Source organism: Bos taurus, chromosome 3, assembly GCF_002263795.3.
Source record: "Bos taurus isolate L1 Dominette 01449 registration number 42190680 breed Hereford chromosome 3, ARS-UCD2.0, whole genome shotgun sequence".
NCBI lineage: Eukaryota > Metazoa > Chordata > Mammalia > Artiodactyla > Bovidae > Bos > Bos taurus.
In genome coordinates this window covers 25702495-25726309 of record NC_037330.1, presented here as the reverse complement: position 1 = coordinate 25726309, position 23815 = coordinate 25702495, and the positions used below count along the sequence as shown (strand labels likewise).

The window sequence follows — 23815 nt, the reverse complement described above, 5'->3', positions numbered from 1 at the left end:
GTAAATTGTGTTATCAAGGAAAAAGTGGTCTCTTTTAGTTTTTAAATATTTTTCATCATATTTAGTGCAATATTGTGAACTGTAAATAACACCATGGTACCCCCACAGTGATGCTGAACATGTTCCTAAGAAGTAAAGTCATTGACATTGCAAGAAAAAATTGAATTGCTTGACATTTACTATAGATTGAGGTCTGCAGCTAGTGTTTGTTACTGCATGATAAATGAATCTGTGTAAGGATGATTATGTGAAAGAAAAAGAAATTCATGGATTCATCGCTGCAGCTAGATCAGCAGACACAAAAACCTTACACTTTTTGCAAAATACCTTTTATCTTTCCATGAAAATGCAGCTTTTTATGTGAGTGCAGGATTGCTATAAGAAAGGCATTCCTTTAGACTAGTATAATTTGAGAAAAAATCATTATAAGACAAAGCAAAAGGAAGGTGAAGGATCTGAAGCTGGAGGATTTAATGCCAATAAAGGATGGTTTGCTAAATTTTGGAAAGAGATTTGGCTTTAAAAAATGTCACGATAACAAGAGAAGCAGCTTCTGCCGACCAAGAGGCAGCAGATGAGTTCCCAGACACCACTGAGAAAATTGTTGAGGATAAAGAATATCTGGCTAAACAGGTTTTTAATGCAGACAAAAGAGCCCTATTCTAGGGGGAAAAATGCCACAGAGGTCATTTATTAGTAAAGAAGAGAAGCAAGCACCAGGATTTAAGGCAGGAAGAGAGAGCTCTACTGTTAACTGCCAACTCTGCTATTTTGTGCAAATGCAGTTGGGTTGATCAGAACTGCCTTTATATTCAAAGCTGCTAATAACCCTTGAGCCTTGAAGGAAAAAGAAAAACACCATCTTTTGGTTGCACAATAAGAAGGCCTGGAGGAGAACCCTTTTCTGAATTTGTTCCATCCTTGCTTTGTCCCTGAAGTCAGAAAGTACCTTGCCAGTAAGAGATTGCTTTTTAGAATTCTTTCATTATTGGTCAATGACCCTGGCCATCTAGAACTCCAGAGTTCACCACCAAAGGCATCAAAGTGGTCTACTTGCCTCCACACACAACATCTCTAAGTCAGCCTCTAGATCAGGGGTCATACAGATGTTTTAGGCTCTTTACACAGGGTACTTACATAAAAGACTTAATACTGTGGACGAGAAGCCCAGTAGAGACAACAGGAATGGAAGGATTACAGCCTTGAAGATGCTGTCATTGTTAAAGAAAAAGCCATGAAAGCCATCAAGCCCAAAACAGTAAATCTTTACTGGAGAAAACTGTCCAGATGTTATGCATGACTTCACAGGATCTACAACAGAGCCAATCAAAGAAATCATGAGAGAAATTGTGGATATGGGGGAAAAAAATAAAAAAAACGGAGGTGAAGGGTTTCAAGATATGGATCTTTCAGAAATTCAAGAGCTATTAGACACCACACCAGAAGAATTAACAGAAGATGAGCCCTTCCAAACCAGTGGCAGATGATGTGGAAGAAGCAAGTCCAGGAAGCAAATTGACCCTAGACTACCTGGTAGGAGGGTTCTGATTATTTAAGACAGCTTTCGAATTCTTTTACAACATGGACCTTCTATGATATGAGTAATTGGTACCACATAGAAACATTTTTAGAAAAATGCAAAAGCAAAAAAGTCAGAATTTAAGCTGTATTTCTGTAAAGCTATACTGAGTACCTGCCTCCCTTTCCACTTCTGAGACATCAAGACCAACCCCTCCTCTTCTCTTCATCCTCAGCCTACTCAACATGAGGATGATGAGGACGGAGACCTTTGTGATGATCCACTTCCACTTAATGAATAGATCATCATGCTGTATAGTTACTAAACTTACCTGTTGTGCATGTGCTTGTCTCTGTGTGAAAATCTAATAACCATACAGCAAGAACTGTATGGAATGAGATGCTCTTATGTCATTGTCATCATCATTTAAGTATTCTTTGTGTGGAACATTATGTGCAAGACTTGTACTACATTCCCAGCAACAGTTCACAAGGGTTTCTTTTTCTCCCCATCTTCACCAGCACTTGTTATTTCTTGCCTTTTTGGTAACAGTCATTGAAACAGGTGTGATATCTCATTGTGGTTTTGATTTGCATTTTCCTAATGATTAATAATGTCGAGCATCTTTGCATGTATAGCTATTGGCCATTTCTGTGTATTTTGGGGAAAATGTCTATTCAATTCCTCTGCCTGTTTTTAATTGGGTTATTTAGTTTTTAGCTATTGAGGTGTATTTTTTATATATTTTGGATGTTAACTGCTGCCAGATACATGACTTGCAATTATCTTCTCCCATTCTGTAGGTTGCCTTTTCATTTTTTGGAGTCTTTCGCATTGCAGAAGCTTTTTAATTTGAGATAGTTAGACTTATTTTTGCCTTTGTTGCTTGTGCTTTTGGTGTCATATCCAAAAAAATCATTGCCAAGACCCCTGTCAAGAAGCTGTTTCTCTGTTTTCTTCTAGGTGTCTTATAGTTTCAAATCTTAAGTAGTAGTTTTTAATTGTATCACTTTATCATTTCTAACTAATTTTTAAAGCATTCCTGATTTCCTATGTGAAATTTCAAATTGTCCCCTTATTCTCTCATTTTCTGTTACTTTAATTTTCACCATAGCATCTATATTCTAACATAGTATAAAATTTCCCTAGGGATATAAGAATATATGCCTTAGAATATGAACCGACAAGGACGGTGTTTTTGTGTATTTTAGTTATTCTTGTATCCCCACCGTCAATGGTGAAGTCACATATACGTGTTTCAGTATTAAATATTTGTGGGATAAAGGATTGGAATCATTTGATTCCAAGAGAGCAAGAGCAGAAAAATAGCAGTTTTATAAGATCTTGCCAAAATGGGAGTGGGAAGAAGAGAATAATAGACCTGTTTTATTTCCTGCTTTAGGCTCAGTGTGTGAATTCAGTTAGTGCTAGATAATATAGCTAATAATAAGTCAAGAAACTGATAAAGCAAGAAGAAGGCAGCAAGATGTGGAAAGTGAGGGAATCAAGAAAGTTGATCTGTTTTCTGGAGAGTCACAGATTCAGATGCCAACATGAAGGAGAAAAGCAAAAACAGTGCAAACTAAGTGGTGTTAGAAGTTACAAAAATTGGTAAACCGAGGGCAGTGGTTCTTAAACTTGAGCATGCATCAGAGTCACTCGGAAAGCTTCTTAAAACACAGATCCTGGACTCCCTCGCCAAAGTTGCTGATTAGCAGGTGAGAGTGGAGTCTGAGAATCTGCATTTGTAACAAGTTACCAGGTGATGCTGATGCTGCTGTCTGGAGGATCACACTTCGGGAACCACTGACATCTGTGACTCAGGAAACCACTTATAGGAAGCAATTAGGGATCAAGGAATTACCTATCCTGATAAGGAATAGCTAGTACACCATGAGGTCAGGTGGGCAAATCATTGCTCAAGTGTTATATTTATGTAGTCCAGTCTCCTGAAGTGGTGTACTGAAGGACCACAGCATGGTCTCCACATTCTTTAATCCCTCTTAAGACTTAACCTGGGGCTTCCCAGGTGGTGCTAGTGGTAAATAACCCGCTTGCCAGTGCAGGAGACATAAGAGATACAGGTTTGATCCCTGGCTTGGGAAGATTCCCTGGAGAAGGAAATAACAACCCACTCCAGTATCCCTGCCTGGAGAATCCCATGGACAGAGAAGCGTTGCAGGCTACAATCCATAGGGTCGCAAAGGGTCGGACATGACTGAAGTGACTTAGCATGCAGGGCTTACCACAACGTCAGTGCAATCTAAGTATTAGACACTAAGGGACACACACACACAATGGATTTCACTTCACTGTTTAATATGAGTATTTTTTCAGTTTCCAAACTGTATTTTGAAATGTCCTTGCCAGTTTTCTTTTCCTGCAGTAGAGGGAGCTACAACTCAAATTGTACTTATGTAGCAATAACACATAATAAGATTATTTTTCTTTTCCATCAATCTTTTTTCTTAACTTTAAAAATCAGCTTTATTAAAGTATTCTAAGTGTACAGTTCATTGTATTTTGGCAAGTATATAAGCCTGAGTAACTACAACCACAGGTAATATGGAACATTTCTATCCTCATCTTCCAGTGAGTCCCTGAACACATATCTGGTTTGTGTCACTGTAGGTTGCTTATTCTGGAATTTCATATAATTGCAATCATGCATTATGCACTTATTTTTGTTTGAAATTCTTTTTAGCATATTTTATTTTAGACCAATCGGTGGTGTTGCATGTATCAGTATATTCCTTTCTCTCGATAAGTATTCTGTTATATGGCTGGTTAACCACATTTTATTTATTCATTCACTTACTGGTGGTCCATTAATCATATACTTTTGAAAGGAATCTAGAAAAAAAAGAAATATGTTTGACTACATATAAGCATCTTAATCTTAAGTTTTTTCTATCTAGAAATGTTTTAATTCTTCCCTTAAAACTAACTAATGTCATCTATTTTGCAACTATCAAATAATTTGCTATTAAGTAAAATTGTAAATGTTTTAATCTTGGTGCATCTTAAAGCAGAAATGATAGAGAGTTAAAATTTGTGGCAACAATCTTCTTCTCAAAACTTCAGTAAATATTGTTGACTGAAGTGTGTTCTAAGTTTGCTTTGGTTTAAAAAAAAACTCTAGCGAGACTTCTGTTTCTCCCTTCGCAAGCGATTTTTTAAAATTAAATTAATTAATTTATTTATTTTTGGTTGCTCTGGGTCTTTGTTGGTCCATGTGGGCTCTCTAGTTGCGGTGCACTGGCTTCTCATTGCAGTGTCTTCTCTTGTTGCAGAGTGTAGGCTCTAGGTACATGGGCTTCAGTAGTTAGGCCGTGTGGGCTCTAGCCACGTTCCAGCTTCAGTAGTTGCAGCACACAGGCTCAGTAGTTGTGGCTCTCAGGCCCTAGGTCACACAGGCTCCAGGAGTTCTGGTGCAGGGGCTCAGTAGTTATGGTGAGCGTTAGTTGCTCCATGACATGTGGAATCTTCCCAGACCAGGAGTCGAACCCGTACCCCCTGCATTGGTAGACAGATTCCTATCCACTGTACCATCAGGAAGTCCTGTAAGCATTTTTACTGAGTATGTTTTTCTTGATACTTAGCTAAGTTGAATAATTAGATGCTTTTTCTAGGGGACTATTTTAGTAATACATGAATATTGTAATAGATTTGTGATAAGGAGATTACAGAATGTTAATGGTAATATCTAGAAAAAGAATGTATATGGTTTTCACTGTAAAATTCTTTCCAAATTTCTGTAGGTTTGAAAATTTTATAATATTGAGGTGGGGGGAGGGAAAAGATAATAAATTGTTATCCAGAAGCCAGATATTGTTGCTGATATTGTTGTCATTTCCTGTAGTAGTTTCAGTTAATTCTTTTTATAGCTACTGTTATCTTCCTTTGCCTGTAAAGTTATTCTCCATATACATAAATGAATGTATAGTTAGCCAGCTATCAGACTATTAAAAGTGTCTTTGAAGTAGGTTCAAAGACAGTTTTGATAGTGGTTTTGTCAACAAAGCATCAAGAGTAGTATTCAAGTTTGTTATCAGAAGTGTCTTAGTAATTTATTTGTGAGAGAGGAAGAATCAATGAGATAGATTACTGGGGTGAGGATTCTTACACAGGAAAAATAGTTCAAGAGGGAAGATTGAAAAAACAAAGCCACTATTCTCTTCCATTTATCTTTTATAAACTTATCTGTAACTGTATCTTAAAGTTAGCTTTCTAACAAGAGAGAACTATTTTTCCAGCTAGATGAGAAAAGTAACTTTAAATCTCCTGTTTTCTGCTATTCTCTGCTCACTTAACCCTTGAAAGCTGATTTATAAACTAAGTCAAGTCAAAAAGTATTTATTAAGTAGCTGCGCTCCTCCCAGAATTGTGCTATTTGAGAATTAAATATATGAAACATACACTATACCCACGAGCTTACAATCTGGTTAAGAAATCTCTTACTTCTGGTCATGGGCAAACTCAGTAAAAGTATAAAATGTGTGTGTGTCCGTGTGCACGTATAGTGCTCAAGAGAATATAAATGTTTTGGAAATTCAGAGAAAGGAACTTTAGTGTGAGCTGGAGTAGTCATGACAAAAGATTGAAATGATGCTAAGTAATGCATAAGGTATTAATAAGTGAGGTAAAGCAGAAAGTCATTTCACGGATCCAGCTTGAGAAAATAAATGCTACCTTTCTTTAGAAATACAGGAAGAATACTAGCCTGACTAAAGAATATTCACTAGAAGTAATGGAGTTAAGATTCTAGAATCAAAATTAGGGAGGCAAGAATATGGATGAATGCTGAGCACATTATGTAAACTGAAATAAACCAGTCACAAAAAGACAAATAATGTTACGATTCCACTTACCTGAAATATCCGTAATAAGATTCATAGAAAAAGAAAGTAGAAGATGGAGCTTCTTCCAGGAGGTGGAGTAGGAGGAAAAGAGAAGTTGTTGTTTAAAGGATATAGAGTTTCAGTTTTGCAAGATGAAAAAGTTTTGGAGCTCTGTTTCACAATAATGTGAATATACATAATATTACTGAACTTAAAAATGGTTAAGATGGTAAATTTTATGTTATGTGTTTTTACCCCAATGAAAAATTAGAGAATCAATGGCACGCTACCAAGGGAACTTAAAAAAAAAAAAAAATGCCAAAGCATCTGTATTTTTAACTGCATTTCCTATGGCTTGCCCTGGAATGTAATGAAAGGAAAACAGATATGACAGAGAGAGCCCCAAAGGGAGAAAGGTAACTTGTTATTTTAAATGATTGCAATTATCCAAAGAAATTACACACCAAGGTACTACTACAAATATGATTTTGTAGTCAGTATTAATGTTCTTTCGGGAATGATGGAGAGAAGCACAACAGAATAGATACATAATTTTAAAGAAGGGAAAAGTTGGATTGAGAAAAATGAAGATAGATGAACTTAATGTCCATTTTCACAAAATTCTAGAAGGTCATGGTATGAAGTCTTTAAAGAAAAATCAGTGATCATGAAGAGCCAGAAAGTGTTCCTAACAACAAGTTCTTGCTGGATAAACTCTAATGATCTTTTTAAATTGGGTTAATAACAGAGCGTAAGGGATTCTGTGAGCATAATTGCATGGTGTTCAGCAAATCATTTAACAAAGTATTTGAAAATGGAAGAGTAGGACTTCTGCTTCCTCCAAGGTGAGATAACAAGGGTCCTATTTACCCTTCCCCTTGAAACAAGCAGATAAACTATGTATGAATCAGTAGTTTTCAAAACACTGGACAAACGGCAATGAAGGACTGAGATCTCTGAGAGTTGGGACAAAACCCAGGTGAGCCCCGTGTATGTCCCAGCTTGCTGTCTAATGATAGCGTTTCCGGTTTACTGCACAGGAAGGGGGACTTCTGAGGCAGAGTGCAGCAGACTCCTTGAGGAGATGGAGCTGTGATTCCAAGGAAACTATGATAGCTAGTGTTTACAGGAAAGTACCAGAGAGGAAAGAGCTGTACAGAGATCCCAAGAGTCTGTAGTGTTCGGCAGGATGAAGAAACTACCTGAATTGAGGGGGAGAGAGTCATCTGTGAGTAAAGGAAACAGTTTATGGTGATCACACAGGACTAGGAATAGTGTCTGTTTTCAGTAGCCTGACTAGAAAAGCTCCTAATTTATGGGAATCCAAATTGATTACTCAAGAAAGTCCTGCCTCAGTTGTTGTTGTTCAGTCACTAAGTTGTGTCTGACTCTTTGTGACCCGATGAACCGCAGCGTGCCAGGCTTCCCTGTCCTTCACTATCTCCCAAAGTTTGCTTAAGCTCATGTCCATTGAGTCAGTGATGCCATCCAACCATCTCATCCTCTGTCACCCCCTTCTCTTCTTGCCCTCAATCTTCCAGCATCAGGATCTTTTCCAGTGAGTCATCTCTTCACATCAGGTGGCCAAAGTATTGGAGCTTCATCTTCAGCATCAATCCTTTCAGCATCAGTATTCAGGGTTGATTTATTGAGGATTGACTGGTTTGATCTCCTTGCTGTCCAAGGAACTCTCAAGAGTCTTCTCCAGCACCATAGTTCGAAAACATTAATTCTTCGGCCCTCAGCCTTCTTTATGGTCCAACTCTCACATCCATACATACATGACTACTGGAAAAACCAAAAATCCACATTTGACTATATGGACCTTTGTCAGCAAAGTGATGTGTCTGCTTTTTAATATACTGTCTAGGTTTTTCATAGCTACTCTTCCAAGGAGCAAGTGTCTTTTAATTTCATGGCTGCAGTCACCGTCCGCAGTAATTTTGAAGCCCAAGAAAATGAAATCTGACACTTTCCATGTTTTCCCCATCTGTTTGCCATGAAGTGATAGGACCAGATGCCATGATCATAGTTTTTGAATGTTGAGTTGTAAGCCGGGTTTTTCACTCTCACTTTCATAAAGAGGCTCTTAGTTCCTCTTCACTTTCTCCCATTAAAGTTGTATCATCTGCATATCTGAGATAGTTGATATTTCTCCCGGCAATCTTGATTGCAGCTTGTGATTCATTCAGCCTGGCATTTCGCATGATGTACTCTACATATAAATTAAATAAGCAAAAATAAAATAAAATAAAATAAATTAAATAAGCAGGATGACAGTATACAGCCTTGACATACTCCTTTACCAATTTTGAACCAGTCTTTTGTTCCATGTCCAGTTCTAAGTGTTGCTTCTTGTCCTGCATACAGGTTTCTCAGGAGGCTGGTAATATGGTCTGGTATTCTCATGTCATTAAGAATATTCCACAGTTTGTTGTGATCCACCCAATCAAAGGCTTCAGCATAGTGAAGCAGAAGTAGATTTTTTTTGGAATTCCCTTGCTTTTTCTATGATCCTGTATATGTTGGCAATTTTATCTCTGGTTCCTCTGCCTTTTCTAAATCCAGCTTGTGCCTCAGTAGAGGGGAATAATCTACAGCTTTGGATCTACATAACAAATCATAAAAACAAGACCTGAAAGGATCAAACTGTTTCCAAGTAACTTAATGATATTCCTGAACAAAACTTTAGATTTATAGTGATAGAAAACTATCCAGGAACAAACACGGAGGTTATCAATTGAAATTAACTTGGAACTCATAGACATGTTAGAATTAGCAGATAATATTAAAACAGTTATTATAACTGTATTCTGTGTATTCAAAACATTAAGTACAGATGTGGAAGATGTTAAAACCCAAATAAAACTTCCAGAAATGAAAACTACAGTGTCTGGGTTGGAAAATAAATATACCAAATAGGATTAATAGCACATTAGACATTGCAGGAGAAAAAGGTCAGTGAACTTGAAAACATAGGAATAGAAATCAAAATGAAACAAGAACAACAAAAGAAAGAATCTTAGAAAAATGAAAAGAGCATTGTGAGCTGTGTAACAACTGCACATGGTTTAAAATATGTGAAAGTGGAGTCTCTGGCGAAGAGGACAGCGGTATGGATGAAAAACTGATCCCAGTCTTTTCAAACTTGCTGCAAATACTATACTCGCAGACTAAACTTCAAGGAAAAGGAACATAAAAAATGCTTCACCCAAGGCACATTGTAATCACATTGCTCAAAAATAGTGATAAAGAAAAAAATCTTAAAAGCAACCAGACGGAAAAGACAAGTTAGGCAAAAAGGAGCAAATATAACAATGACAGAGTCTTCGTTGAAAGCAAGACTAATATCCCTCATGAACTTCAATTCAGTTCAGTTCAGGCACTCAGTCCTGTCCGACTCTTTGCGACCCCATGAATCGCAGCACGCCAGGCCTCCCTGTCCATCACCAACTCCCGGAGTTCACTCAAACTCACATCCATCGAGTCGGTGATGCCATCCAGCCATCTCATCCTCTGTCGTCCCCTTCTCCTCCTGCCCCCAATCCCTCCCGGCATTAGAGTCTTTTCCAATGAGTCAGCTCTTCGCATGAGGTGTCCAAAGTACTGGAGTTTCAGCTTTAGCATCATTCTTCCAAAGAACACCCAGGACTGATCTCCTTTAGAATGGACTGGTTGGATCTCCTTGCAGTCCAAGGGACTCTCAAGAGTCTTCTCCAACACCACAGTTCAAAACCATCAATTCTTCGGCACTCAGCTTTCTTCACAGTCCAACTCTCACATCCATACATGACTACTGGAAAAACCATAGCCTTGACTAGACGGACCTTTGTTGGCAAAGTAATGTCTCTGCTTTTGAATATGCTATCTAGGTTGGTCACAACTTTTCTTCCAAGGAGTAAGCATCTTTTAATTTCATGGCTGCAGTCACCATCTGCAGTGATTTTGGAGCCCAAAAAAATAAAGTCTGACACTGTTTCCACATCTGTTTCCCATGAAGTGATGGGACCAGATGCCATGATCTTAGTTTTCTGAATGTTGTGCTTTAAGCCAACTTTTTCACTCTCCTCTTTCACCTTCATCAAGAGGCTTTTTAGTTCCTCTTCACTGTCTGCCGTAAGGGTGGTATTTCTCCCGGCAATCTTGATTGCAGCTTGTGCTTCTTCCAGCCCAGCGTTTCTCATGATGTACCCTGCATATAGGTTAAATAACAGAGTGACAATATACAGCCTTGACGTACTCCTTTTCCTATTTGGAACCAGTCTGTTGTTCCATGTCCAGTTCTGTTGCTTCCTGACCTGCATATAGTTAACTATAAAATAGCTAAACAAGATTTTAGCAAATCAAGTCTAACAACATATTAAATAGTTAATACATCATGACCCAAGTGGGTTTATTCCAAGTATGGAGGCTTGATTTAACATTTGAAAATCAGTCAATGAACTGTAAAACAAAAACTATATGCTTACCTCAATAGACAGAAAAATCACTTAACAAAATCCAATATCCATTCCTGATAAAATTCTTAGCAAACAAAAAATAGAAAGGAACTTTCTTAACTTGATAAATGGCATGTATGAAGAATGTATAGTTACATCATACTGAAGAACTAAGATCCTCCTAAGATTAGGAACAAGACAAGGATATCTGTTCTCTTCACTTCTATTTAGCCTTGTAATGGAGGTTCTATCTGCAGCCAGACAAAAGAAAAGACTTTTTTTTGTAGAGGATGATTGTCATCTTTAAAAATCCTATGGAGTTTCTCAAAAAGTTAGTAGAATTAGTAAGTTAATTTAGCAGGGTTGTGGACAGAAGATTAATATATTAAAATCAATTATATATACTAGCAGTGAGCAATCAAGAAATTGAAACTGAAAAATTTCCCCTTGTAATAGCATATGAAATGATATGAAATTTTAGGGATATCTTGCCAAAACACATTAAAGACCTGTACACTGAAAACTAAAAATCACTGCTGTGAGAAATTAAAGATCTAAATAAATGGAGAGATTCTCTTTGTGGTTCTGAGAATTCAGTATTGTCAACTCTCCCTCAATTATTCTGTAGTTACATAATCCCAATCAAAATTCCTGGAGGTTCTTTTGGGTAGAAATTAATAAGCTGTTTCTAAATTTCATATGGAAATACAAAACTTAGACTAACCAAAACAAGTTTCAAAAAAAGCAAAGTTGAAAGCCTAATACTGCCTGATTTCAAGACTTACTATAAAGCTATCATAATTAGAACAGTGTGGTATTGGTGAAATAGACAGTAATAATTGATGGACAAATATTTGAAACAGGATATAGGAAGTGGTGGGAAGACATTTTTCTGACAAAGGTACAAAGGCAGTGTAATGAGAAACGGGTAGTTTCTTGACAGCACCATTTGCTATACTTGGTTCATTCTGAATTCATAAGGTATAAGGTAACTGGGGAGGCCATGTGTGTTAATTCTCTTTATCCAAAGGAAAAATAATACTTCTATATTTATCACAAGGGGTTAATTAGAGCTTAGAGGAAGTTTCCTAAGCTAACCTCACAGTGAGAGAGAGATTGGGGTGCTGTCTTCCTTGATGTTTATATTTCAGAGGCATGGCTCCCAGGCATTTTAAGAAAAACATTCCTGAATTGTAACACAGGCAAGAGGTTTATGAAGCTTTAAAAAAAGATTTACATATGTATCAAAGGGACAGTTAGAAGTTTTCTCAAGGCAGTGACCTAAGAAAAGGGAAAAAGGGATAAGGCCTTTTGGCACCTGGAAAAAAATTAATATTTTTTCATTAATCTTTAACCAAGATTACCACCTACATCTGGACTTTTTGTTATATGAAATAATCCCAACTGTTTATGTAGTTTCAGTGTTCTCTGACCTATAGGAAAGTCACCCTAAATTATTTGACCCCTTAAAGGAGAGGAAGAGGAATTTTTCCCAGCCCCTTTGGGTCTTAATATCACAAATGTTCCACTTCCAGTTTATCTTTCAAAAAAATGGATTTGAATCCACAATACTGCCATGTTTGTTTCAATGTTTTTTCCTTCCCCATCCCTTCCCACTAGGAAACAACTTTTAGATTTAAGAAAGGCAGAGAGGGACAGATCTTTTGGAGAGGTTAATAATTGTATATTTTAATGTATCATCTTTTAGAATATAATTTCCACTGCATGTCTTCAATTTATCCATCCTAAGACATTATTTAAACATTAGGAGTATAAATGAAATGGAAGATTTAAGTAAATAATTTTTCAAACAGTCTGAGGTTTTCTTGTGAGTTAGTTGTAGTCCCTAGTGCAAGCCTTTAGGGTTGTAGCATCTATCCATAATACCGTGAACACTGCCCCTGGTAGTTGTGGAAGAGAATAAACAAGTCAGCAAGGCTCATTTGATAAACATAAAGAATTAAGTAAAGAACACAGTAGCTTGGTAGTTGGTTCTTTTTTAGCCTTAGCATTTCTCCATAGACACTTAAATGTTTCTTCTCAGATTTGGTTGACTGTTCTTTCCTGTTTGACTGTAAAACTTTCCTATTTGTTGGTAGTGAATGCTACCAACACTTAGTTGAGATTACTTCTGGTACCATCACCTCCTCTGAATGTCTTGTCTTTATAGATAAAAGAGGTATATGTGAACAGCATTTTAAAATAGTTCTAAAAAGCAAGCAAGACATCCAGTAAAACTGAGGTACTTAATAGCACCTTTTTATATACTTACAGGCCTTTGGCAATGCTGTTTGTCATCTGTTATCTCCAACTTTGAACTGTAGTCATAAAAAATCCTTATTAGAGGATCTGGTAGTCTGATAGCTAATTTGAATTAGACTTTTCTCAACTTTCATAGCAAAGATCACACTTCTCTGGTTGTTCTGTATTTAAAATCCAAGTTAAAAATCTCTGTCAGTAATAATGTACCATGGCCTTGACATGAGTTGTTTAGCTATTTTACTTTAATTTCAAACATTTATTTTGCTATAAAATTTTAAATATATATCTATAGTCTACCTCCTGCTGTCTAGGGCCTATTTGATTCTCCAAGTAGTTCATCCAAACCTCTCAGAATGGCTGCGATCCAAAAGTCTACAAATAATAAATGCTGGAGAGGGTGTGGAGAAAAGGGAACCCTCTTACACCGTTGGTGGGAATGCAAACTAGTACAGCCACTATGGAGAACAGTGTGGAGATTCCTTAAAAAACTGGAAATAGAACTGCCTTATGATCCAGCAATCCCACTGCTGGGCATACACACTGAGGAAACCAGAAGGGAAAGAGACACGTGTACCCCAATGTTCATCGCAGCACTGTTTATAATAGCCAGGACATGGAAGCAACCTAGATGTCCATCAGCAGATGAATGGATAAGAAAGCTGTGGTACATATACACAATGGTGACTCAGCCATTAAAAAGAATACATTTGAATCAGTTCTAATGAGGTGGATGAAACTGGAGCCTATTATACAGAGTGAAGTAAGCCAGAAGGAAAAACATAAATACAGTATACTAACACATATATATGGAATTTAGAAAGATGGTAACGATAACCCTGTATACGAGACAGCAAAAGAGACACTGATGTATAGAACAGTCTTATGGACTCTGTGGGAGAGGGAGAGGGTGGGATGATTTGGGAGAATGGCATTGAAACATGTGAAATGTCATGTATGAAACGAGATGCCAGTCCAGGTTCAATGCACGATGCTGGATGCTTGGGGCTGGTGCACTGGGACGACCCAGAGGGATGGTATGGGGAGGGAGGAGGGAGGAGGGTTCAGGATGGGGAACACATGTATACCTGTGGTGGATTAAAAAATTAAAAAAAAAAAAAAAAAAAAACATATCTTTGAGGTCCAAATTATCTATGTAAAAAATGTTCTGGTTTTATATACAACAAAATAAAGGTTTTTTGTTGTTAAAAAAAAAAAAAGAATGAGGAGAGAAAACCATCTATTTTAAAGAAAAAGTAATCTAGAAATGGAAATTAATATCTGACTATTATTTAAGCATTACCAAAGAATAAAAATTTTTATAAAGTTAAAGGATGAGATAAATGTAGAAAATAAAATATGTTAAAAAAAATAAAATAAAATTTTAAATATATATCTATAGTCTACCTCCTGCTGTCTAGGGCCTATTTGACTCTCCAAGTAGTTCATCCAAACCTCTGCTTAAGGTCCAGAGGAATCCTCTGGAGGCTTGGCATGAAAGTTGTATTAATTTCCTAGAGCTGCAGTAACAAATCACCACAGACTTGGTGGCATTACAGAAGTTTTTCTGTCACACCTCTGCAGTCCAGAAGTCTGAAATAATTTTCCTCTGAAGGTGTTCTTTGGATGGTGTTCCTTGAGTCTTTGCCTCTGCCTTCACATGATTTTCATGTCTCTGGGTCCAGATCACTCGCTGTCCTTTCTCTTGTACAGATTGAAGCCATTGGTTTTAGGGCCCACACTACAAGGATGGTTTCCTCTTCAGATCCTTGACTAATTATATACCAGAGACCCTATTTCCAAATAAAGTGACATTCTGAGGCACCAGATGGACATGAGTTGGGGAATAGGGGGGCTACTCAACCCACTACAGTTTTATTAAGATTGTTTCATGATTATTTAAAAATAAAATACCACTTTCTGTTATCTAAAGCTTTTTGTGTATTTACATAAGGTACTTCTATAGCACTTGCCAATGTAAAGAAATCATTTTACAAGAAACTGCATTTTCTCTCTATTCCTTCACCTACTCCTCTCCCAAGAAGTGTTACAATTAGAGTGAGCCTGCTACATTAGCCCACATTTAGCCAAAAGACATGAAACTGCACAGAACATAGCTCTCCTAGACATGTTTGTGCCCAGAACACAGAGAGCGTGTGCTTCTCATCTCCATACAGTAAGCAGACTCAGCGGAGTCTCTTGCTATGTTCATCCAAGCCTTTTTCAGTTCCAGCTTCTCTGCCTGTTACCTGGTGAGTAAGTTAGTCAAGCAGATCTCAAGGTCTGGGATCAGAGTGAAAGTAGAGGCCCTGTTACTCTCTGTTCCAGCTTCACCAGTTACACAGTTGATAAGCAGCCTCCATTTACCTCAGTGCCATATGGTTTTACTCTGTCACCAAGAACTATAACAGTAAAATGAAAAGATGTTAATGTGCCTATTTTTAAAATAAAGAAAGTTTAGCTAAAATACTGTAAAGGAATTCTTCACCAAAGCCTTATAAGTAAAGCCCAGCTACTTACTGCTAAGATCAAGAGTTATAACCCAGATTGCCAACTCTTTATGGTTGTTTTCTGCTCACTTTGATAACCCCGTAATAGAATTCATATTGGAATTTGCCCAATTCTAATATATAATGTGATATACATATGATATTTTTACCTATCATGGTAAGAATTGTTGTGTAAACTATTTTAAATTTCTAAGTTACCCCTGTGCCCTGCAGTGTTCATGGAGAGGTGTAAATATATATGTCTTCATATAAACAATGCTATTACCTATTAAGAAAGACTAATAAATGATTAACCTTCCTGTAAATCCATAATGTTTCTAGAACTTTTTTTGAACAGTTTGCAGTATCTTCTCCAAGAACTATAAAAACTAATGTATTAGGAGTATATAAAGTCATTGCTGTGTCCAAATAATAATGCTTCACTTACTTTCTTTAGTGTTTATTAATTCGGGTTTGATCCCTCAGTTGGGAAGATACCTTGGAGGAGGGAGTGGCAACCCACTCCAATATCCTTACCTAGGAAATCCCATGGACAGAGGAGTCTGTCAGGCTGCAGTCCATGAGGTCCCAAAGAGTCGGACAAGACTGAGCAACTAACACACACACACACACACACACACACACACACACACACACACACACATTAATTTGTAGTTATACTGTGATCTCTGTAAGTTGCCAAAACATATGATTGATATTATATCTGAACTTTAAAAGAATGTCTGTAAAAAACCATGGATTGGTTTGTTTTATGCCATTTTATAGCATTATTGTTTTATGTGCTTCAGACAGGTATGTGGAATTTGCCTTTTAACTGCCTTCTTTCAGAGGTCTAGTTGTTCATCTTACTGGATTTTATTCACTTTTCTGGAATACATTGCTTTTGTGTTTTTCATCATTTGAATGACTGAGGTTCATTTTCTGGCATGTTTTTCATCAAAGTTCTCAAAATAGGTTACTGGTGTACTCTTCCATTATAACTGAGATCACCTGATCTTGTTGAATTCTAGTTGAAACTCATTTTTTTTTCCTTTAAATTTTCAGGTATTTGTATCTGCTCTTCTCCGGTGATGACCTTTTACCTTTAGACCACTGGGTATTTAATACAGAGGCTCACCCTCTGCCCGTGTTGCATTTAGCCAACACCACACTTTCAAGAAATCCTGCTGTTCGATGAATGCAGCTCCAGAAAGACCATTCTCACCTGTGTTTTGTTTACATGGACCACTACAGAAACTAGTCTGGAGAGGGGCCTTTTGAAAACCTGGACCTCTTAAGTCAACATGGCAGGGTGAAACATGACTATTCCCTGCAAGACTTTTCAACTTGTAGATATTTCAACTTTGAAATGATTCCATTTTATACCTGACCAAAACATATTCTGGTGTATGTAGGACAGAGACCTGATGTGCTTTGATTCTTAATGAGATGGTCACTTGAAAAATTATGCCTGTTGCTGTTGTTTCTAGAGTCCTGGAATCTGGAGGCTATACTTCCTAAGAATAAGCCAAGAATGTGGAGCACCTTGTAGGAGTTGGAGATGGCCTTTGAAACCAATTACACATTTGTTTCCTCTGTGGAGCAGCTCTCAAGTCACAATATTTACACATTGTTTGTCCTCTTTTCCCCTCCATTTTTAATAATGGAATGGATTAAAATAAACAAGAGCAAAAGAACAATGTAACTGCATAGGCCACAGGAAGACTCAAAAAAGAAACAGAATACCTATCCCTCTCTGAATTTTCAAGTTCCCATTAGATGCAGACTGGCAGCCATTTCAAATCACAATCTAGTCTGTTAAAATTTCTTGGTTAAATTTGATTTCTCTGGGGACATGATTCACAAAGAATACTCTTCAAGTCTTTGTCTCCATATGGAATCATTGAAACTACTATTTATCATCACCACTACTTACGAGCCTGGGTTTGGAATTCCGTGTATGTTGTTCAGTCTCGTGTTGGTAGCATGACAAAAAGTGGGGAAAATGCTGCAGTTTGTTGCCTTGAAACCTGTTCTAAGAGAAAGCCTTGGTTTTGTTGGTAGGAGATTATTTTTTCAAACCAGCAAATCTACCAAGTAAATTTCGTTCACTTTGACCTTAGTAGACTCCCTCAATTTTCAGCTCTTTGTGTGGCTTGACAAAATTCACTGCACTGTTATGCAGCTCTGAATTTACCTTGATGAACCAGATTACTTTCACAATTTATTAAATCAAAAACAAAATGTATTGAAACTTCCTTAACTGTTTTAGGGATAGGGGATCCTTTATTATCCCATCAGATGAGTGAGCTTTTCATAAACATTTTATGTAAAAAATAAATTCAACTTTTTTTCTCCAAGGATATTTATATAAATCCAAAGAATTAGAGTAGTTTCAAAATAATATTTAGTAATTAAAATGTGGTATAATTTAATTATAATACACTAAATTTGAAATATATCTAAGGGGCTTTCTCTTACCATCAATAGATTTTGCAATATTTCTTTATATTTGTGGGGGAATAACTTAAATTTTATCAGGAACTAAAAGGTAAATAAGGCTTATAAATTTTCTGCCCCTTAAATTTATGTCACAGTACAAGATGCTTTTTCTTCCTTACACTTAATACAAACAGCTTCCATTGGCAGTAATAGTTGGGAGTAGTAGTAGTAGTCTACTACTACTAAATATTAGTCTAATATTTACTATGAATTTGAAGATTTCAAAAAGCAATGTGTAGGAAGCCCACTTTAGAGTTCTGAAGGTTTATTGTCTTATTTTGATAGTTTTTAAAAAATTTTTTATTAGCATGTGTTAGGTTTACATTGGAAAAAGATTTAGTAAATTAATATGATTAAATATTTTAAGGGTGTTCATCTTATATCACAGATAGTCAAACAGTTCACATAGTTCAGAAGATGATCCATAAATGATAACCCCCTCAAGATTTTCACTATACATAGAAAGTAAGGATGTAGAGCCAGTTGCATTATTTAAATCTTTAGGAAACTTAAATTTTAGTACATATTTTGAAATTGTAATATCTTTTACTAGTTGAAAAACTAAAAATTTTAAATGAAAAGGGTAGATGACTAACTTTAGAAGAGAAAGGGAAAGTGTTTGGTTCTCAAAAAACATTAGCTTTGCTCCTAAAAATAGCACAAGCCCACTTATGAGTCACTTAAAAAAAATGAATAACTTGACTTGGCAAAAGACCCAGAACAGCTCTGTAGATGGCAGTGAACACTTCCTCACTTCATTTAGAAGAATGCAGAGTGAAGGAACCTTTTTGTTCCCCAGGAACTTCTCAAGGAGTGAGAAGACAAAACCCCCACACCAAGTGCTCTGTTTGTCTTTCTGGAGCTCAAGAGAAGACTGAGAGGTGTATGAGCATGGCTAGTTCTGGTACAAACAAAAACTCTTGAGAGGGACAAAGGAAGAGTCTTCATCATCTCCTTATCTTCCTTGTGATGGTGAGAAGACTAGAGCTTATGACATTGCTTCCTTTTTCTTTTTTTTCTTCTCTGAATACCAAAGGCAATTACATTTAAGTCAGCTACGAGTTGCCAGTTTCATGTTTTATTTTTGTTAAGGATTTAAAATTTTCTTTTCTCCAAGATCAATCCTTATCCTATATTATTCCCATATTCTGCTAGTTTCTGAGAGTATTCTTTACTTTTTTCTGTCCTTTACAGTCCTTTGCATTTTGTAGACCTTATGACTCAGGTTAAACATTCGTTATATTTTTAAGACCTTCTGCAAAGAGCCTAGAAATGCTCCTTTCCAGGTGCCTCCTCAAAAGCAGACACGTTACTTTGTTCCTTTGGCACAAATGTGCACAGTAGATAGATCATTTGGTATACAAGAGAAAAAAATAGATGTTAAACACCCCGCTACCTTATATATTTATTTTTTCTTTCTTTTAGAATTTTAGAATCACGATTTTGGTTCAAACCAGTATTAAGTTGTTAAAACCAAGAGAATGTGGTCCCAACCAAAAAGAAGTCTCAGTGCAGAAAAATAGGTACCCAGTCACAGGATTCTTACTTTCTGGTGGGTTGCAGAGATGTGCTGTCTTATGTCTGACACTAACTATTGTTGTCTTTGAGCAAATGTTTATGTGTAAAAGCAAAACCTGGGTATTGAAGGAATATATTCCTGTTGTGGAATATTGACCCTGATTCTCTGTGATGTTCTCTAGGACAACCCAGGGCTTTAGTTGGTAGATTTTAACCAAGCAGTTGGAAATTTTGATCATTAACATCTCCTCTCCCATTCTCCATTGCCAAAGTCTTTGTCAGAACTTCAAATTTGTTGGTAAAATTTGTTGTGCTTGCCCTTGGAGTTTCTCCTTAGGCGTGGATTCCTTATGAATGAGTGAGTGAGTGAGTGAGTGAGTGAACAAGCACAGCATACCTAATGTGTGCCAAGCACTGTGCTCGGCACTTTCAAGTGTTAGAACACTTTGTGATTCCAGTGGCATTTTCTGTATAAGAGTTGTTCATACCATTTTAAGTGTTTTTTCAGTATGATTCATGTTACAAAGTCCTTAATTTTATATTTCCTTTAAATTAAAGAAGAAATGGTTTATAATATATTTTAAACAATGTGTTACTATATACTACTAACAGCTATAATTGTAGTTAATAACTAAAGTCTCTTGAAAAATGTCAAAAGAAATACTTGATTTCTGATGCAACTTTGATTAAAATATCTACTTTAGAAATAAAAACATTCTTATTTTGCTATTATCACTTTAATTACATAATTAAAAGTTAATGTTTTATAGAAATGCTGGTTATTTTATATTCAAAAAATTTTGTCACATAATTAAATGGGTAAAATTTGCAGTTAGTTGTAAATTGTTTACACTCTGCTGTGGTTCCTAGTAATGGTCTCATGCTGTTAAATATAAAAGAAGAATATACTGAAATATTTCTAAGTTCCTAATAACAGTTCCTAGTAATGGTATTTTGAGTTCTTATTTTTCTTTAGGTTTCCTTACACTCGGATTGGCTAGCTCATATCTTAATGCACTGTTTATATAGATATATACATAAATACAATGATACACAGAAAGATTTTTAGTATTGTCTCTGTTAATTAATGAACACTGTTGTTAACTACTTTTGGCTGCACAGATTTTAAGCAGAATATTTGAGTAACCAGATATGATCTGGAGATATTTTAATGTACTTGGTTCCAGAACATTGATGAAGATGATTTTCTGTTCCTTCAGCTCATTCAGGTCATGTTGTCTGTGATCTGTGGATCAGCATGCTTTCCTCCAGAGAGCCAGATGGTGAATATTTCAGGCGTTGTGAACCATACAGTCTCTGTCTCTATACTCAGTTCTGCTGTTGAGCCATCAAAGCAAGTATAGAAAACATGTAAAGAAAGGGGTGTCGGTGGCTGTTTTCCAGTAAAACTTTATTTTCTGGAACATGGAGGACTAGATTTGGCCCATGGATCATAATTGTTACCCCTTGATCTCAATTTTAATTTGTGTAAAACCCTATAATCTTTGATATTCATCTTTTATCTGTTTTGAATACATAATTCATTTTTAAAGCAAAAAAAAGTCATGTATGTATGATCATATGTATTTGTGTAACCTAAAGCTATATATTTGTTGTCTTGAAAATAGCTATCCTCTGGAGGCTGTTCAGGTTTCAGTATGGTACAACTATCTTGAAGGAGGCATTTTGTTTGTTTGTGGGATATGCTGTCAGCCCTTATCCTTTCTTATCATTTAATGCCACAATTCCAGAGTCTCCATGTAAAAGGAAGGATCTCTGTGGTATCAGAATTAGTACATTTGCTCCAGGTTCTGCCTGCTCATTGACCTTTGGACCAGGACTCTGGATGGCTGGAGCTGCAAAAATTCCTCCACTTGAATACTCTTAGGGCCCTATGACAAGAATAGGAAATTATATTTCTGACCTTTGTGCTACAGAAGTCAATCTCCTGAAAAAATTTTAAGCAACAGAAAATGGGTTATGTGGCTCAGTTGCCATTTGGCAACTACTCTTCCTTTTTAGACTGCAGAAAGGTACTGTTGCCCTTGTTGCCTCTGCAACAGCCTAAATCTGAGGAATGCAGAGAAAAAGATGTGTCCAGAAGAAGAGTTCCCTTCCTCTTCTTGCACTTGGTCAATCCTTTTTCAAGTCAAAAGTATTTCATAATGTCAGTGTGCATTATATTTAAATTAAAGCATCCTCAGCCTTTTAACTGTTTAACAACTAATCCACTTTAACCTTTGAGCCCACCACATTGCTAGTACGTATGTACATTGCAGTGCACTGAGCTTCTTGAGGATAGCTTTTTTCACAAAGAAGTTTACCAAATATTTCACTGTTTGGAAATCCTAGAAAGGGGAAGCCTGTACTCAGAATGACAGGGGGGACACACACCATAAATGAATTACCTTTCTAGGTCCAGCACACAATACAGATGGCTTCGGCTCAGTGTGACTCAGTGTGAATATAAGTGTGAGTACACAGACACATACACCACATACATACATGTTAATCTGCAGAAGATTTTAAATAATTAAATATGTATTGCAGCTATTTGAAAGCTACAGACTTCTACTGCAAATTATATACCAGAAAAATCCATGGAGATAAGCTCACCTCTTGGGAAAAGTTATTTTTTAGAAAATTTAGAAATTAGTTTTTGTTGGATAGTTTGAATAAAGCATCCTCAGTTTTAATACTGGATTCAGAAGTTGAAATGCCATTTCTCAATCTTACTGGTCTCAAATTCACTGGTATAATTTTTCCCTAAACTAATAAGTGGGGCAAGTATAACCTCCTAAATCGGTACCCACCGGCCACTCCTGAAGTGATTTCCAGTTATGTCCTCCATACGTAATTTTTATAAATTAAAGGTAATATTGTATATTAAAGGTTAAATAAAGATGTTCTTTAAGTGAAAAGTCTGTTTATCCTTTATTTGTACCCATTGATGACAGCACAGTTCAGTCTTCCTGTTTCTAGAACAACTTGGACTTTCAGTTGGGAGACTATGGGAACATTCAGAGAGCATTTCTTTTGGTTCAGCTAATCTTAATATTCCTCAATGTTATAGAAAGATGAAGAGCTTGCCAGATGAAATTTTCATGCCATCTAATTTTAAGAAAACAAACTATAGGCCTGTGTGACTTTCATCTAGTCTAGTCCAACCTCTGAGACCATCAAGCTTAAAAATTACATAATCACTGGATCTCTTTCTGTTATCTGATTCTTCTTAAGTGATTCTTGAGCAGAAAACAGGCCTATGGGACTTGAGGAATAGAGTCAGCTATAATATAGATAGTGGTTTAACCTATCAATACTGTAAAAGCACAGGATATTTAAAACTGTACCCCTGAATCATCAAATAGGATAGTATAAAGCCAAAATAAATCAGTTTACATCCCTGAATTAATCTTCCTGCCACAGTGGATTTTAATGATCAAAATTTTAAACTAGGAAATTTGAACTATTAGATGTATTAAAATTAATTGTGGACTTATCTTTTCAGAAGCTTGAGTGACTATTTTATAAAATCTGAGCCTCTGTCAGGTATCAGATTTTCACCACTATTTCACTGGGTTACAAAACACTATCAACGTGCAAATAGCATTCATGTTAAAGAGTATGGGTTCATAGAAACAGTACACTGGTGATTGCTAGAGTCTGAGGGGTGGGGAGATGTTGGTCAAATGGTACAAACTTCCATTTGTAAGATAAGTTGAAGGGATGTAATGTATAGCATGATGGCTATAGTTAACAACATGGAAAGTTAACAACATGGAAACATACTTGAAAGTTACTAGAAGGTTTAACACCATCTCACACCAAAAAATGTATGTGAGGTGATGAATGTGTTATTGACTTGTAATCATTACACAGTCTATGCATATATCATACCATATACAGCTTCAATTCACAGCATGTTATGCCAGTTGTACCTCATTAAGGCTGTTAAAAAAAAAAAAAAGGGTCCTGTTGGCTGACCTAACATATCTTAAAAATTTTTTTGTAATTAAATATAAAGTTTGCCACTTTAGCCATATTTGTGTATAACCCAGTAGTGTTAATAATTACATTGACAGTGGTGTTCAACCATCACCAGTATCTATTTCCAAAACTTTTTCATCACTCCAAACAATCTCTGTAACCATTGAGCAATAATTTCCCATTCTGTCCTTCCCTCAAGAGAATTTCAGTTTCTTAACCCTAAGAAAATCTCAATTTTTTATCTGTAAAAGGAAGATAATA

General features: G+C 36.3%; 1 protein-coding gene across 4 annotated transcripts in view; it reads left to right on the top strand.

Moving 5' to 3' along the window:
* MAN1A2 (mannosidase alpha class 1A member 2) overlaps window positions 1-23815 on the top strand; it is a 185368-nt gene that overhangs the window by 130244 nt on the left and 31309 nt on the right. Inside the window, exon 12 of one of the 4 annotated variants that reach the window (XM_059884659.1) lies at window positions 16613-22488. The exons of 1 other annotated variant lie outside the window; for it this stretch is intronic. In XM_059884659.1, the coding sequence (XP_059740642.1) occupies window positions 16613-16745 (133 nt within the window). In that variant the 3' untranslated portion in view covers window positions 16746-22488. Of the gene's footprint in view, window positions 1-7901; window positions 10159-16612; window positions 22489-23815 lie in introns of those variants that run through there. 2 more of the 4 variants (NM_001206877.1, XM_059884658.1) reach the window with 2 other exon arrangements.